General features: G+C 49.2%; 1 protein-coding gene across 2 annotated transcripts; it reads right to left on the bottom strand.

Annotated features, from left to right (window-relative positions):
- Positions 1-183: 183 nt before the first annotated feature.
- On the bottom strand, positions 184-8,700 carry LOC311166141 (hydrocephalus-inducing protein homolog). Of its 2 annotated transcripts, XM_084227619.1 has the most exons (5): positions 8,621-8,700; positions 7,287-7,403; positions 6,080-6,199; positions 2,016-2,150; positions 184-581 (listed from the first exon to the last, which is right to left on the bottom strand). In XM_084227619.1, exons 2-5 carry the CDS (start codon positions 7,356-7,358, stop codon positions 378-380), a joined length of 531 nt encoding a protein of 176 aa, XP_084083745.1. In that variant the 5' UTR covers positions 7,359-7,403; positions 8,621-8,700; the 3' UTR covers positions 184-377. The 2 variants fall into 2 exon arrangements, with proteins under 2 accessions (XP_084083745.1, XP_084083744.1); XM_084227618.1 differs by lacking the exon at positions 184-581 and having other exon boundaries at positions 1,695-2,150.
- Positions 8,701-15,879: the final 7,179 nt, after the last annotated feature.

The following is a 15,879-nucleotide window of genomic DNA, read 5'->3' as shown; positions in this document are numbered from 1 at the left end:
AATCCCATCACAGAATGCTTTGTGAAGAGCATCGAGAGGGTTGAGAGCTATCTGCATGCACAACCTGACACTGACTCCCTCAGGAATTTCTCCCAGAGAATGGCTCTATTTGGCTGACAGGGCTGAGGAAGCTTTTCAGAAGCTGCTTCTGCTCAGGAGGGTGCAAGCCAGCTCCCAACATGTTCCAGCAGCCTCCAGGAAATCTGGGACAGACAAAGCTCAAAGGCCACTGAAAGCAAGAGCAGATGCCATCCATCCTGCTCCCTTCCAGCCAGGCTGCAGGGCAGCAGCTGCTGTGCTCTGGTTCCTTTTGCTGCTCTTTCCCAACTCTGCTATCATCCCCCAAAGGTGTTTTGCACAAGGACAGATGAGCTGCCTCACCTCTGGCTGCTCAGCTGGTACCGAGCTGCCCGGGTACCCACACTGGGCACCAGCAGAGCCTGCTGGCTGCTGCACTGGGCTGCACCCTTGGAGATGTCCAGCTGGGAAGGGAAGTCCAGGACAGCTCGGGCACCAATGGCCCGAATTGGCACAACTATCCTTTCCCTGGTAGTCATGCAGATGAGCTCGTGGCAATAATCCTGCAGGAAAAGAAACTGGCTCAGCACAGGGCATTTAGGGCCATCCCCATGGCTGAAGAAAAACCATTTCTATAACCCTCCAAGGGCATCAATTTACCTATTGCACCCTAAAATGAACACTAAGTTCTACTAATATGTCACATTTTAAAGGCACTCGTGCACTTTGCAAAACCTATCTCTGTGGCATTCAGCTCTTGTGTCACTTGGGTCATACCCATACCCTAGGCCACCATAATTTTGACTCTAAATTTTAATGATGTTAAAGAATTCCTAAGTCCCTTCTAAGGAGCTGGGAGCTAGGGAACACAGGACATTCCTCTTTAGGTTTTTATGTTATCACTGTCTGAGAATACGACAAAGTGTTCAACTGACTCTAAGCAGCATAAGAAGATGAGAAAACAGCTGCACCCAAAGAGATCCTGCACCTCTGGCCTGGTGTAGAAACATCAGTTGGCTCAGAACTTCCCTTGAACTTTGCCTCTCCAACCAAGTCAGGAGAAGAACAGTGCCAAGAGGCAGCAGGATGCTGTTGCAAAGGGCCTCTCTTTGTTTCCCTGCAAGGCTTCCTCCCTTCCATGCCATGTCCTAAACCCTGATGTATGAACAGGCCTCCAGATCAGAGCATGAACCCTCCAGATCCCAGCACTGAGATCAGACTTGCCAGGGCCTCAGCACTGCTCTTCAAACCTGCACACAAAAGCACCTTTGGCACGGGATGGCTGCCACCTGACAGAGCAAGCACAGTCACAGGCATGAAGACAGAGCCCCAGCAGTGTCACTGCCATGGGCTCTGGGCTCACAGCTCTGCCTGCAGCTTGTACCTGCCCTGCACCAGCTCCTTCAGGCAGCTGTCCCAGTCCCCTGCAGCTCAGCAACCTCCTGCTGACCAAGGGCACCCACAGCCCAGTGTGCCTGTGCCAGGCTGGGCTCACGGGCACAGCACATCCTCTGCCCTGGCCCTGCAGCTGCACCATGCTCACTTGTGCTCTGGGACAGCACAGCTGCAAGGCTGGAGAGCAGAGGGGCTGAAAAAGCACCGTCTTTGCTCCAGCCCAGGGGCAGGTGGGGAAACTGTTGCCAGTCAGGGAGGAGGAAACCTCTCTGACCTCTTTGTTCCTCTGGTGTTTTCCATCATAAGGAAACCCCTTCCACTGGACCTAGAGATGGCCCAACATCTATCAACAGCCCTCTGTCATTTCCATCCTCTTCCCTGTGCATCTTCCCTTGGCAATGCTCAGGGATGGGCAGGGACGGGAAGCAGAGCCTGTCAGGCCTGGCTGCAGTGCCTGCCAGCCCCTGCCAAGGTGGGACTGCCTGCAGGCTGCCTGCCCATGGCCTGGAGCCAAGCTCACAGCATGCAATGGGCTGGAGCCAGAGTGCAGGGAAAACAATGGCTGTGCAGATCACTCTGTGCTTTGGCTCCTCCAGTCTCACCTTGTTCTCGGCGGGGCTGAAGCGGATGCGCACAGGGGCAGAGGCGCCTGCTGGCACCACATGGTACACATCCCTGGGGCATGCCAGCTGGAAATAAGGGCAGCTCTCCATGCACACCTTCACCAGATGAGGAATCTGCAGCAAAGACACCAAATGATCATTCTGACACTTGTGCAAACAGCACCAGAGGAGCCCTGTCCCTGCCCTGCTGACATCCCTCCTTGGCCCCTTCTCCAAAGCACTTTCAGCTGTGCAGCCACAGGCACGACATTCACAAGGCTGAACTGGAATCCCTTCTGTCTGCCTCCAGCATTTTGGCCAGGGACACTGGGGCAGTGCCTGCTGACAAGGAAGGGCCCAGCAGGTCAGCACCAGAAGGATGGAGACAGAGCACCAGAGCCAAGTCATCTGCATATTCAACAAGGCCAAAAAACCTGCTGGCTTCTGCCTGCACACAGCAATGCTGTTGTCATGTTCCAGAGGGGGAAAGTGCTGCCTGAAAGCAAACCAGCACATTATCCTGGCAGAAGGAAGAAATTCCCTTCTGGCAGATCAGGTTTGGACAGGGACCTTGTGGGGATAAGAGTCAGGCAAGCAAAACAGCAAGAGAGGAAAGCAAACCCTGTGGCCTTCCTGGGAATAAAAGCAAACCGGAAAAGCAAAAGGAAGGAAGGAACACAGCAAGACAATCCCTAAAACAAGGAGAGGGCAAAGAGAATTTCAATGGGCAGTAAAGCAGCAAGGAAGATTCATAAAACCATGAGAGCAATCAGCTTGCCAAAAGTGACAGAAACAGACAGGCTGTGCCTATTGACTGTAGGCTTCAAAGGCATTTTCTGCCTGCAGAAACATGACCAGCACCGACTGACACTGTGCTTCCAGGATGAAAAGCCAGTCTTGGCTCTCCAGGCCTTCTTGCTGCCTGTGCAGGCAAGCTGGGCTGCTGGGCATTCCTGCCTGCAGCCAGCAGGCCAGGTTCTGCCCTCTGCCATTCACAGACACAGCAAATGTGCATTTTCTAGCACACTGACAGCATCAACCCCTCAGCACCAAAATGCTCTCCAAAAGTCTAAACCAGATGCTTTGGACTCCCTCCTGTCTCCTCCCACCAGCCCACTCTTGGCACAAGCCTCACTTGAGAAAATGTTTCCCTGACTGAAATTCAAATGGTCTCAAGTTTTCCTCTTTACACTGGAACACAACTGCTGACATTTTTCAACTTTTTCCCCTCTCAGCTCCCTTGGGAAACTGCAAAACAATCCCAATTTCTTCAAGTGAAGGTGGGAACCTCCAGGAGCACATGGCTTTGGATGTGCTGTGGCTCTCCAAAGGGAAAGCAGAGCACCCTGTTGCTTTTGGAAAAGCTGAGCAGAGCTGGATGAAGCTGAGCAGGAGCCTGAAGTGGCACCTAAAGGCCTCTCACTGCTTCTGCTCCCTCAGGCTGATTGCAGGGCTCTTTCAGAACACAGCTCCTGCACTGCCTATGCCATTCATGAGAAGGGATTCCAGCATCAAGTGGAAAGGACTCAGACCCTGAGCTTTGACTGGGAGCTGCACAAAGGGAGCCAAACTGGCTGAGAGAGGCAGAGATTCCTACCAGGAGCCAAGATTAACCAAGGAGACACAGGCTGTGCAATAGACTCAAGGCAAAGCACGAGAGCAGGTAAGAACTGTACAGCCCTCAGCATTCCTATCAGTCCAGAGCTTGCAAGAGAGGGAAACTCCTTTGGGATAGACACCATCAAGGCATGGCCAAAATCGGGGACAATTCCCAGCACAGGAAGATTTCCATCATCTTGCAGAACAAGGCGCTGAGACATTTTCTTCTGCATGTGCTGCAGCAGATAACTTGCTTTGCTGCACACTGGGGGAATGACAGCACTCTCCTCTTCCAGCACAGTGTTAAAGCCCTGGGTGCCAGCACTTATCTTGCCCTTATTAATGAGACACAGCACCATTTCAGAGACCTCCCGAGCAACGAAGTTCTGAAAGACCAGCTCTGGTGGGGAAACCCCAAACCAGCTCTGTTTTGGGGCAGCTGACGGCAGCTGGAGAGGGGAGAGAGAGCAGGGAGAGCTTCAGCTGCTGGGAGGAAGGTTCATGCAGGAGAATCTTCCACTGATCCCCAGGGAAGTACAGACTCTGGGGGAGCATGTCTGCCCAGCCCACACTGGGCAAACAGTGGCTCACCCACCTCTGCTCTGAGCTGATCCACAGCTGCTGGGCCACACAGAGCAGCCTCAAGCCAAGCTGCTCTTTTGGCATGTATTTCTCCAGCTTTCTTTCTCCATAATGCCAGGCAGCACTTCCCTTAAGCACAACCCTGTGCCCAGGTGGTCACAGAGCTCTGGGGCACTGACTGAGCACTCATGGAGTAAGTAAAACTCATGGATTTGCAGGAGACTCCGTGGGAAACAATTTTGGGATGTCATTTACTCTGAGACAGGGAAGCCCTGGCCCACACAACTGCAAATATATTTTTTGCTCTAAAAATTACACATCAGTAAGAAGAGCAGAGGACAAGAGGAGGTGGGAGAGATGAGGTGATATTTGGCTGAAGCCATTAGGTTAAGAAGCAAAAGAATGGAATTTGTTGGTTCTATGTGTTGTTTGTGGTTTGGATTTGTTCAGGTTGGTTTGTTGAGTGTCGCAGTGAGAGGGACGGGGTTGAAGATCTGACCAAAAGGAAGAGGACAAGAGGTGAGGGGACAGAAAAGTTGGTGGTCAGTAGAGAATGGAAGCTCCTGAGTACCCATCAATGGGAAAGGGGACAGGGACTGCCCCAGCCGAGTACAGAGGGCACAGAAAGATTCCAATTTTCTCAGAGGGTGTGTGTGCTTGGCTCTCGGGGAGGGAGACACGCCCAGCTCAGCTGAATCCTTACTAATAAACAGTTTTCTTTTGCTTGCATGATTTTGTCCCCTTTCATTCTACTTAAATGTTAGTGTGTTTCAAACAGAAGGAAAGGCAAAAATAAAAGGACAAATGGGGTGAAAATCAAAAGACAAGTGAGGTGAATGCTGAATGAGGATAAGGTTCAGTTATTTTCTCAGCAACTTGGGTAAAAGTAGAGTTAGTTTCTCCTTCTTCCATGAGCTTTAAATGGCTGCTTTCTTGTCATTATTGCTATTTTATTTAATGCCATTCTAGATGCACATCGGGAATGTCACAACAACAGCAAATGCTTCTGGAGCAGAGACATTGCTTTGAGAAAACTCTCCCCTGCTGTGTCTGCCTTCTCCAGCCACACTGCTGTCACTGCAGAGACACAAGCAGGTCTCCTGTGGGACTTCTCAGCAGACACATTCTGCTGAAGGGAGTGGCTGCAGCACACTGTCCCTTAGTTGTGCCCTTCCCTGAGGTGTTCCCAATGCCCCTCTCCAGGGCAATCCTCAACCAGTTTGTTCCAAGTCTCTTGCTGCCAATTTGCTGCTCAACAGCCCACCTTGGTCACCTGCCCCTATGGACTGTGCTTTCTACTGAGCCAGTCCTGCCAGAAAAGCAGCTTTAAACACACCTCTCAGTAGGCACTGATCCAGATAAAGCACATCCATTCCACTCTGCCCAGGGCCAGTCCTCTCTACATCTGGCAGCCTGCAAAATCTAACAGCCCATCAGGGTCCAACACATTGTTCCAGCCCAGAGCAGGAATGCAATTTGTTTTGTTAAATCTGAAGTAATTCCTGCAGATCCTTTCCCTTTAGAGGCCAACGCTGCCACTCTGGAGGGAATCCTGTGACCCTAAGCATTTGATGGCGAGCACACCAAAGCAAGAGGTGGCTATTTCAGCAGGAGAATGGCAAATGGCAATGTTGTGCCTTTGTGTCCCTAGCCTTCCCCCTGTCAGCAAGGGCAGCTACACTCCAGCACAGCCCAGCACCTTCAGCAGAGGTCATTTGTGTTGCTTAGTGCACATCAGCACTCCCAGTCCACCACTCCCAGCAGTTTGCAATGACAGCAGACCCTGCACACTGAGGTGTTTTGCTGGAGGCAAGCCTGTCGCAAGCACACACCCTCTGCAAACTTCATGGTAAACAGAAAGGAAAAGAGCAGGAAAAGGCTACCTTGGGACGAGTCTCACTCTTGTCTAGAAATGGGCCAGTTCTGGGCAGAATACTCCCCCCAGTGCTGGCCTCCTTCTTCCTGCTGGGAAACTTCTCCCTCTGGAACTTAGACGGAAGCAGCTGAAAGGCAAAAATACACCAGCTAGAGCCTCAGAGATGGGCTTGTTCAGAAAGGCTTTTCATGAACAAGTGGCACTTGTGAATAACTTGTGATCACAGCCACTAGGACAGTCCTGGGAGCCCTGGAAGGTTCCTACTGAAATCCTTAGCATCCTTAGTAAATTAATAATACAGAGTGCAATACACATACTCCAGCCACATGGCTCTGTCCCATTGGCTTCTCCCTGACTGGATGTGACATGGTTGGGGATTTCTGCTCTTTGGGCATTTGTTTCCTCTTATGTTCCCTTAGATTGAAGCAGTGACCTTTCCAGAGAATGGGGAGGAGCTCTCAGAACTGCCTGAAATCCCTCCCTCTGTAACACTCAGAACTCACAGCAAGGAGATATCGCTGCTGGCTGAGTCCAAGAGATGCAAGAAAACAAAGCTTTACCAAGAGGGAGGTGCACAGGAATGTGTCCAGGTTTTGGTTCTCCCTGGTAATTGTTTTCTCTGTCTGGGCTGACAGAGCCCTCCTCAGAAGAAAACAGAGGGATCTCCTTGACAGAGCCTCAGCACTGGGGCAGCTTCAGCCAAGGGAGCTCCAGACAGCAAGGGACCTTTGTGGCCCTGGCTCCAGTGCTGCCTGCAGGGCTGGCTCTGTGCCCACACAGGAGCTGGGAGAGAACAGCTGCTCTGGAAGCTCTTCCAGCTGGGACACCCCGTGGCTCTCAAGGCTTTGGGCAGAGTTTGAGCTTTCCCCCCCAACATGTCCGGGTGCCCAAGGGCAGGATGGTCAGAGTAGCACAAGTGAGTGCCCAGACTGACAGAAGGAATTCCTGGGGAAAAGGCAAAGGGACAGAACACATGCTCAGGCCTTCAGCTGTACATTGGTTTCACTTGGCTCTGCTGGCACAGCCAGGCAAGGCACAACTGAAGCATCCCACAGTGTTCCCTACTGCTCCAGGACAGCCCCCAGCAACAGGAGCACGGCACAAAGGGCTGGGAGGGGCTCTGCAGCTTCACAGCGCTGCTGGACAGCAGGGCCAGGGAGAGCAGGGACACCAGGGCACTTGCCAGCCTTAGCACAGCCCCAGGGGCTACTCACAGTATTTGGCTTCAGCCTTTCCCTCAGCAAAAGACGAGGTGTTGGTGTCTTATTCTGGAATCCAGACGCCATTTCCAAGGGATGATGTCACAGATGGGTGACAATTCCTCAACAAAACTGGAAGGAGCAACAATGGAACTCTGAAAATCCACAACCCAATTCATGGCACATTCAAGGCATATACTGGGGCTAAAAAATTTGATATGATTTGAAAGTAGCTAAGTGCTTGTTTGTCATAAGTAGCTGGTATTGTTAGGCCTCTAGTTGGACTTTATTTGAACTCTATGGCTGCCTTCTGCAATTCAAAGATGGATTGTACTGAAACCTGGAGCTCAAAAGCTGAACATGAATAGGAGTTGGAACAGACAAAGCTGTAGCTTCAATAGTACTTCAAAATAGCTAGAGTGGGCCTCCTCTTCTTTAGGCTAAACCACCCCTGCTCTCTCAGCTGCTCCTTACAGGACTTGGGAGAGACTGGAATGTTATGGCTAATGGCTTAAATCTTGTTATGAAGGAATTTTTGCTCATTCTGACAAAACTGAATAAAGAAGCTGCGACCACTGAAGCCCAGCCCACCCTGAAAATGCCTCCTGACTGGAATTCGGGACTGGGAGTTAAGCCACCTAAGGGAACTTGAGACAAGATCAAGGTGACACCATTGTCCATTTAGCTCAGGTCTGGGGCGAAGTGAACAAGGCTAATTGAAAAAAATGTATCAACAACAAAACCAAACCCAGCAGCTCTCCTGAAAATCAGCTCTGTCTGCCTTCAGGCTGGGCAAGGCATAGCCACAGACTCCTCTGCTGAGGCCAGCTTTGCACACAAACCTCCCATCAACAGAGGGGGGAGGAGGAAATTTTGGGGATGTGGCGCAACCTCTGGTAAGGGGCAGTGGACACCCATCCTCCCTCAGACAAACGGGCTCAGCTCTAAAACCCCCCAGCCCCAGAAGGCCACAGCCAGGGCACATTCCCATGAGGGGTAGCTGAGGGGGTGTCATAACTCATCCAAGACATCCAAAGTGTCCCCAGACCCATTCCTGAGGCCTTGCACCAGACAACTGCATGGCATGCAAAGGAACACAACACATCTGAAAATCCACAACCCAATTCATGGCAGGCTCAAAAGGATATACTGGTGCTAAAGATTTTATATTATTTGAAAGTAGCAAGAGACAGAGTCCAACTTGCCCCACCCCAAGGAGGTACCTGTACATGCAACTGAACTGCTGCATGAGGAGAGTGGCATGATCACATCCTCTCTTTCCCTTTGGAATTCTCTTTCAGAGTACAGATATGACAAAACCAAAAAGTACAACTGGAGCCCATCTTTACCTTCAAACGAAATTCAGGACTCCTCGCTGGCAGAGACCAATGCCCTGCGAGTTCAGGGCTGGCTGGCAGAGACAATCTCTGCGCACAAGTCACCGGGCGAATCGCTGGCTGCGGCCGTGGCAGAGCCCAGGCTGCCAACACCCAGCCCGGAGCGCTCTGCGCCAACTGAGGCGGCGGCGCCGTCACAGCCGCTGTGGCCGCGCTCGCGGTTCCCCGGCAACCGCGGTACCCGATTGTCGGGGCCGGGCCGGGCCGGGGACGCCGGGCGGGCCTCGGTCCCCGCTCCTTCCAGCCCTGCTGCCCCCTCGGGCCCCGGGCGCAGGGCGAGGAATCCGCTCCGGGGCCCGCACCGTGACGGCCACAGCGGCAGCGCTCGATATCGTCGGGGCTCGGCCCCAGCCCCGGGCTGCTCCTGCACAAGGAAGGCGGCGCCGGGGGGAACCCCGGCTCGGACACTTTGTGTTCAGCGCACAGAACAAGTGGGAATCAGCCACTGCAGGCAGGAACAGGCACCTTCTCCTTCTTCCTAGGGACACACAAGGAGCAGAAGGCATTTCCTGCTGCAATGGTTTATCACCTCATCAGCAGCCAGCAATTAGGGCTCCAGAAGACTGACAGGATCACATCCTGGATTTCTCTTTGGCATTCTCTTTCAGAACACAGATGTGCTAAAAGGAAAAAAGAACCCGACAATATTGATCAACCTCTATCTTCAAATGAAATGCAAGACTGATTTTCAGCTGTATTCCCAGCATTGTAATAAAAACACACTCTAGAACCAGAATTGTTGCAAGTTTCGTGCTTGCAGTAAACTCCAGATTTTAATCTTCGTGCAGTAAACTCGAGGTTTTCATATTTTTTTCCTGAGTTGATCTGGAATATATAGGTTTATATATTCTAAAGAACTAAGGGTTTTTAAGCTACTGCATACAGCTTCATGCTGCTGAGCAATAGCACAGATTGATTGTGTCTTCAGCAGAACTGGTTTGTCTTTGTAAAAATACTTAGAAATGAAAAACTTTCAAAATTAACCAGAATTAAGAAAGTACTTTTGAAAAGAAGGAAAAAAAAGACCAACCCTCTTAGTTTATGATGTTTCTAAGTCTACTACTCTGTGCAGCCTAAGGAAGCTGTCATGGAATAAGGGAAGAGAGATCTCACAGCCATGTTATCCATAAGTGTCTGGAAAACCTTCACACAGAGTGCCTGCATGGCCGCTTTACAGACTTGGAGACAGAAGAGCAACACAGGATTGAACTAAGACAGACAAATATCCAATTCAAGTCAAATGACAAGTTATTTTCTTGTCAGATGGGGCCACAGATTGTACGCTGCTCACCATCCTGGGGGTTCAGGATGTCCTGCAGCATGGCTGAGCCATGAGACTTGTGGGGTAGAATTATGAAAAGGTGAAGCACAAACATTTCCTATGCACCTATATTGCATTACCAACTCACTTTAAATCTCTGAAGTTGTCATTAGTTTCAAGAGCATTTCCAACCACAAGTTTATCTGGAATTTCAAAGCCCGTATCTGTAAAAAAATGCAGTTGTTTTTATACTTCAGTGGTGTAAGTAGCTCTGAAATGCTCAGCTGGTTTTCAACACATACTTGAGCTGAGATAAATAGGCATCATCTCCTTCAGGGTGTTTTCTTAAGAATCTGATCTGTACATTGATGACAGAGGCTACAATCTAAACCATTCCCATCTGTCAGTTATATAATTCAGGTGTTAGGATGTTGGAATGTTGGAGGACAGAAGACAGATGATGGACTTTGGACCTGGTTAACATAAGACATTTGATAACAGGATGCTTTAGGAAAAACAAACGGAACTTTGAAAATTAGACCTTGATTGCAAGAATATTAAATCAGACAGGTTTACTGGAAAAATATAATCCCATTAAACTCTGCAAGCAAGGGATGTTTTTATATGCATGTTTGCGTATGTGATTTTAACCTAATCATTGTAGTGCACATTACTAGTCTCCATAAAATAGTACATAGATGCTTGTATCCCACAATAAAATCAGATTCTGGTCACCGAGTCAGTCTCCCCATCTCTCTCCATCACTGACACTTCCCTAATAAGGAACTGTTATTCCTGCTCCCATATTTTTGCTGAGAGCCCCCTTTAATTTCAAATTTTAAAAAATTCAGAAGGAAGAGGTTTACATTTTTCCATTTCAAGAAAGGCTCCTGCCTTCCTTAGCAAACACCTGTCTTTCCAAACCAAGACACAGGAGCCACCTGTATTATACATGTAAATATTTAACACAAAAAAACCAAGAGCCTCAAAATGGCAAAACAGCTTGGTAATTCATTGAATTATTCATTGAATTCTAATCCTTCTGTACACTTCAGCTCTGCTGTAAACTTCAGAGACATTTTTTCACAAGCTTCTAACAAGTTACTCTGGATCCATAATTACTGAGACCAAATGGAGTCCAAATGCCAGGTGGGATTACTCTTTCTCAAAGCCTGGAGTCACACAGAATGGAGCAGTACTTCAATCACCCTGTGCATCCCATACACATAACAGTCCAGTTACTGACCATCTGCAATCATTTTTTGACTTTTGCTACAAATTTCCTACAAGAATAAACTACAAATAATATCTTGAACCTGTTTAAATTCAGGGACGGCATTGCAATTACCCTAAAAAATTCTAAGGGTACCTCGTGCTGTTGCAGTGATACAAGAGAACTGTAAGTGTGTATTACTAGTTGTTATTCATATTAGGTAAAAATGGCTCAGGTCAGCTTTGCAAAGCAAGAAACAAGTCATGGAGAATTGAAATTATGGAGTTGGGACAGTGTAGCCAGTCTGCTTTTTGTGAGAGATGCTCTTACGCAGTGGCAGTAGTAATGTACTCATCTCCTGTAACTCTGCTCCTTGTGATCTACTATCCACCTCTGCTATTTCTTCTGCTCTTTTTTTTTCAGTATTTCTTCAGCTGCGTACCAAAAGGAAACACAGAACTGCAGTGTTAGTACCAAAATAATAGGTATTTTTCCAAACTAAAAAATACTCAGAGCTTTTAGAAAACACAACAGAAGTGTTGGAAAGTATAAACAATACAAGCTATTGAACAGTATTTTTACATTATACTACATCAGCCAAACAAATAAATAGTAGGGCTTGAGGAACGAGGATATCAATGAAGTTTGGTTCAAAGGGCTTATTTTGGTCTCTAGGTGGTAACTGTCATCATCCTGATGTAAATACTTTCCGATCTATTTAAATTCTCCTAAGCCATATTATTTTGCGATCAACTGTGATTTTTAAAATTTCTCTTGTACCCATCACTGAATTATCTGAGCACAATCTCCAAACAAGACAAATGCTAAAGTAGCAAAGGGCTGCAATAACTGAGCAGCCAACAGGATAAGCCACATTGGCATCTCTTGGCTTTGCCAAATCCTCTCTGAGTGCTTTCGTTTCTTTTCCTCTTTGGTTTAAAATGCAGCACATTTTCATTACTTCTGATGACTCACCTCTGAAAGAAAAAGGCAGTAGCTGTTTTTGGCAGGGTAGGTTGCATTTGCAAATTGGCTCACCTCGTTGGCAGCAGAACTGCATTTTTTCTTATCAAAGCTGCTCCTCAGCTTGAGTGGGGAGAAGGCGCAAAAGGATGAGAGAGGCTGGTGGAGCTCTGATGGTCTTAGGATCCAAAGGTGCAAAGAGCTGGAAGGTGAAATACCTTTTCTTGAGTTCAGGGTCATTAGGGAAAGGGAGTGTGTGCCTGAAAGCTCAGTTCTGTCAGCCAGATTCACCGAGTAAAAGGTTTTTTTTCCTGCACCTGTGTGTGTGTGGCCAATGCCAAGGGATGGCAGCTCCTTCTGTTGTGGGGACAGTACAGCCTCCAACTGCAGAATACGCAAACTGAGCTGCACTGAAATGTGTTCTCCAGGGCTCAGTTTTGGGGCTGGTCCTGGTTAACATCTTTATTGATGATCTGGAGGTGGGGATTGAGAGGACCCTCAGTAAATTTGCAGATGCCCAGTTGGGTGGGAGCGTGGATCTGCTGGCGGATGGGAAGGTTCTGCAGTGAGACTTGGACAGACTCAATCAATGGGCCAAGGACAAGGGCGTGAGGCTCCACAAGGCCAAGTGCCACATGCTGCAGGTCACCAGCCGCCCCAGTGTGAGCCCAGGTGTGCCCAAGGGGGCAAGAGGCCGATGGCACCTGGCCTGGATCAGCAGCAGTGTGGGCAGCAGGACCAGGGCAGCGCCTGCCCCTCTGCGCTGGGCACTGCTGAGGCCACAGCTCGAGTGCTGTGTCAGCTCTGGGCCCCTCAGAAAAAGGACATTGAGGGGCTGAGTGTGTCCAGAGAAGGGCAGCAAGGCTCACGAAGGCTCTAGAAAACATGCCCCACGAGGAGTAGCTGGGGGAGCTGGGTTTGTTCAGTCTGGAGAAGAGGCTCCGGAGGGACCTCACCGCTCTCTCCAGCTCCCTGACAGGAGCGAGCACTGAGGGGGGGCTGCTCTCTTTGCTGGGCCTGCACTGAGAGCCAGAGGATGTGGCCTCACCTTGAGAGGAAATTCAGGTTAGACTTTAGAAAAAAAATTTCACTGTTCAGGTGTTCAGGCCCGGGAATCGGTTGGCCAGAGAGGTGGTGCAGTTGCCATCCCTGGAGGTGTTAAAGAGGCCTCTGGATCTGACACTGGCAAATGGTTTAGTGATTTAGGGTTTGCAGTGTCAGTGCTGGGCTGATATTAAACTGATGGTCTTCAAGATCTCTTTCACCCCTAGCGGTTCTACAATTCCAAGTGCTTCCCGCCTGGCCGAGGGGAAGGCTCAGGGCTGTCCCGACTCTGAGGGCGGCCGCGCCCTGAGGCGCTCGGGCGGCGCTGCGGCTGCGGCGTCTCCTGAGGGGCTGGGCCGGGCTCTGCCCTCAGCTCCGTGAGATCCCAGCCCTCAGGCCGGCGGGGCCTCCGCTGTCCTTCAGCCCGCAGATCCCACCCCTCAGCCCGCAGTTCCCGTCTCTCAGCCGGACAGCGCTCGGCAGCGGGCACCCGCCTCGCCTCGGCGTCTGCCCGGAGCCACCCGCGCCGCTGGATCACAGGTACCCGAGCCGTGCCCCATTTCCCCCTCGGGACTCCCCAGCCTTCCCACAGAAGAATGCAGCTGCTGTTTCATCTTTAGACTGTTGCCTTCCAAGCCCCCCCTCCCCCTCCTTTGTTTTAAATTTTGATATGTTCTTTCCCTTTTCTATTTGGGCTGATCTGGGGTGCTTGCTAAGACTTCAGAGTGGAGCTGTGATAATGACCTGTAAATCACACACGGCCCATCTGAGGGAGGAGGGTGCGAGGGAGCTGGAATAGGCCAGGACAGCCCCGAGTCCTGTCCCACAGCTCAGCATCCTCACGGCCTCAGCTGCTGCTGTGGGGTTTGGTTTGCACAGGATGCCAACAACCCGCACTTCTCCCCTCTGGGCTTTGTTCCCTGGGTTTCGAAGGGTAAATCCTGCCCAGGCTGGCTGGTCTGCACCCCGTGCCAGCCATGTGCTCTAGTGCTGCTGAGCACACACGTTGGCAGATCTGCACTTCTCCAGGAATGGTTTCTGAGGTTTGATGCCATGTTACTGGGTTATTTTCCATAACTGATGGAGAAGAGTTTGATATGCAACATTTGGCAGCTGTTTGTTGAAGCAAATCTAGTTGTTTGCCTTTCCACCTTGCTCTGTGATGCAACAACTGAGGTGAGCTATTTGCATCTAATTAATGTAGTCTGGCTTATAAATACTATTTTGTGTAATTCCTGTAGGTTGCAAAAGTCAAAAAGATGCAGGTAAAGGTCAAGATGTGTCCTTGTATATATCGAGTTTTAAACCCCTTGTGCTTCCTATGTTGCATAATTGTATAAACATGTATGAAATGAAACTCTTCTGAAAAGCAATTTGCTCCAGAGTGAACTCATTTTTACAGCCTTCCTTTTGTTTGGATGAGTTGTGTTTTTTCTTAGGCTGGTGGGGTGGTGGCAGTAGGACAAAAAGAGGTGAGGAAGTCTGGCAAGCTTTTCCTTGTTGTGGCAGAGTTGGATTTGCAGGAAAATGAAATGCATGTCTGTTACCTCTTCTGAAAGGCTGCAGGGAGATGAATTCTCAATTCTTGCTCTCTAAGGGAAGCAGCAAAGGAATGGGAGCAATCAGTAACTCCCAAGAGAAAGCAGGGCTGGCTGTCTTCATTAAGATGACAGTGATTCTGCTTTGAGCCTTTGCCCCACTTGGAGAAGGAAAAGGAATCCATTCTTAAGCTGCATTTGCCACTGATTTAAAGTTTCTACCTGGAGCTAAGTAATTTTTGGAGAGATTGTAAGAGGTTACTGTGATGCTTGCATCAACCTTCTCTGTTTGGGACTTGGGGCATGTTTGAGGGAGCATCTTTCTGCTCCAAAGCTGAATGTCACTCTGCTGCTCTGCTCTCAGAGGCTGCCCCGTGGGGTTTGTGAAGAAGCAATGCTGTGGGGTTTTGTGGGTTCCATGGTCCATGGAATGTGGCAATGTCTTTGGTGAATTTCAGTGAGTTCTCACTGTAAGGAACATGTCTCTGTGCTCACTGCCCTTGGTTTGATCAGTGCTGCCAGAACAGTGCTGATGCTTTAGTGGCTCCTTGAGCAGCAGGAGGCCGAGTGTTTTAGAGTGTTCACCACCTAAGTAACATGACTTGGTCTTAGTGCCAGTTGTTGGCTGATGGCAAAGTTGGCCACTCTTGTAGGGAAAGTTGGATCAGCTTTGTTGTGATCAGTGACACGGAGCAGGGGATATTCTTTACTGACAGTGCCCTGCAGGGGTAACATGGAACAACCTGATTTCTGCAGAATGTCCACTCTCAAAAGATGATCACCTGGTAGTTACAAATGCAGGGCTATTATAAAATGCTGTATTTCCAAAGGAAAACTTTGCCATACAAGAATACATTCAACTGTGTGTGTGAGGTGACAAAGTAAAAGCAGAAAAGTGCTGGGAAAAGTGCATTTTAGAAAAATGTCATTTCTACTGCATATATTAGAAACACCACCAATCTGAACAGAACTGAAAGAACTTTTTCCTTGCTGTTGTAGAACAAGAACAGAGATAAACAAAAAAAAAAAATACTCAAAAGGTGCAGATAAATCAGTGTGGTAAGATATCTAATATAATTTGTCATTCTAATCTGCATCAATTTAAAAAAGTTTTAGTAGACCACTGTGATAGGCCTGTTGTGGGGTGGTGAGCAGTTGGGAAAACATGCTTTTTTCCTGGTTGCCAAATTTT

Source organism: Fringilla coelebs, assembly GCF_963513975.1.
Source record: "Fringilla coelebs genome assembly, contig: SCAFFOLD_43, whole genome shotgun sequence".
In the NCBI taxonomy this organism is placed as follows: Eukaryota; Metazoa; Chordata; class Aves; order Passeriformes; family Fringillidae; genus Fringilla; species Fringilla coelebs.
The sequence above is the reverse complement of the archived record's forward strand: the minus strand, read 5'-3'. Positions and strand labels throughout refer to the sequence as shown.

Coding starts and splice junctions, on each gene's coding strand:
- LOC311166141 (XM_084227618.1), bottom strand. CDS start 7,358: ATGGCGTCTGGATTCCAGAATAAGACACCAACACCTCGTCTTTTGCTG. Junction 6,200..7,286: donor AAAGGCTGAAGCCAAATACT/GTGAGTAGCCCC, acceptor TTTGCCTTTCAG/CTGCTTCCGTCTAAGTTCCA. Junction 2,151..6,079: donor AGAGTGAGACTCGTCCCAAG/GTAGCCTTTTCC, acceptor TCTTTGCTGCAG/ATTCCTCATCTGGTGAAGGT.